This window comes from Entamoeba dispar, genomic scaffold (genome assembly GCF_000209125.1).
Source record: "Entamoeba dispar SAW760 scf_1105229463071 genomic scaffold, whole genome shotgun sequence".
Taxonomy (NCBI): domain Eukaryota; phylum Evosea; order Mastigamoebida; family Endamoebidae; genus Entamoeba; species Entamoeba dispar.
Window position 1 is genome coordinate 1,077 of NW_001855509.1, and position 1,015 is coordinate 2,091.

The following is a 1,015-nucleotide window of genomic DNA, read 5'->3' on the forward strand; positions in this document are numbered from 1 at the left end:
ATAAAAGATAAAGAAGAAAAGGATAAAAGAATATAAAAAGTAAATAAAAGTAGAGAGTATAAAAAGAATAAATAAAGATAAAGATAAATAAAGAAGAAATAAAAAATAAAAATTATATAGATATAATGAATAAATGAATTATATTTTTATTTCTTTTATTTCAATTGATTTTTATAATTTCTATCATTTTATTTCATATTTTCATTAATTGTATAATATCTATCATTATTCTTTCATTAATCTTATTATTTTATTTTATATTCTTTAATTTTTATTATTCATCTTTTATGATTAATCATTACTTATATTATTTTATCTTCTTCTTTTCATTCATTTCATCACTTCTATTTCTTTATTCTCTTTTATTATTTTTTTATTTTTTTATTTATTTGTTATTTAGAATAATTTATTTTTCCCTTTTATCTCTTTTATTATTCTTTCTTTATTTCTTTTTATTTTCTTTCTTATTTCTTTTCTTATTTTTTCTATCTTTTCTTTTTCTTTTATTCTTATTTTTTATTTTCTTTCATTTTTTATTTTTATCTTTTTATTTCAGATTAGAATATTACACATTACACATACCATATGCATTCATAATTTATTATGTTTTAAATTCACCTATTTATTGTCTTGTTATGATATTACTATTGATTATAAGATGTTTTAATTAATTTTGTAAGATATCAATGATTATTAATTAAGAATATTGAATATCATTTAAAATGAAAGTATATTTAATTATAAAGATGAGAATACTATTAATTAATTGATATGATATACAAGTATAAATAATAAATATTATATTAAGAAATAAAAAGTATCTGTTGATATGGTTGATGATAAAAAGAAAAATAAACATAATAACACAATAATAATGATTTGTTCTTATTAAAATAAGAAAATAAAAAAGAAGAAAATAAAATAAGCATTAAAAATAAGAAAATTAAAAGATGCATAATTAAATTAGAGATATATGAAATAGAGTAAATTACAATAAATAAATAAACAAAGAAAA

General features: G+C 14.4%; 1 protein-coding gene across 1 annotated transcript, besides 6 other annotated features; it reads left to right on the forward strand.

Annotated features, from left to right (window-relative positions):
- Window positions 1-113: part of a microsatellite that runs on past the window's edge.
- A 25-nt stretch (window positions 114-138) lies between these two features.
- Window positions 139-319: a microsatellite.
- EDI_125700 (uncharacterized protein) lies at window positions 288-671 on the forward strand (the record flags this gene model as incomplete). The annotated part of the gene is made up of 1 exon (XM_001740618.1): window positions 288-671. The coding sequence occupies one exon, from the start codon at window positions 288-290 to the stop codon at window positions 669-671; it is 384 nt and encodes a 127-aa protein (XP_001740670.1).
- Window positions 371-547: a microsatellite.
- Window positions 672-689: 18 nt separating the features above from the next.
- Window positions 690-817: a sequence feature (AT_rich).
- A 22-nt stretch (window positions 818-839) lies between these two features.
- Window positions 840-1,015: a microsatellite.
- Window positions 890-1,006: a microsatellite.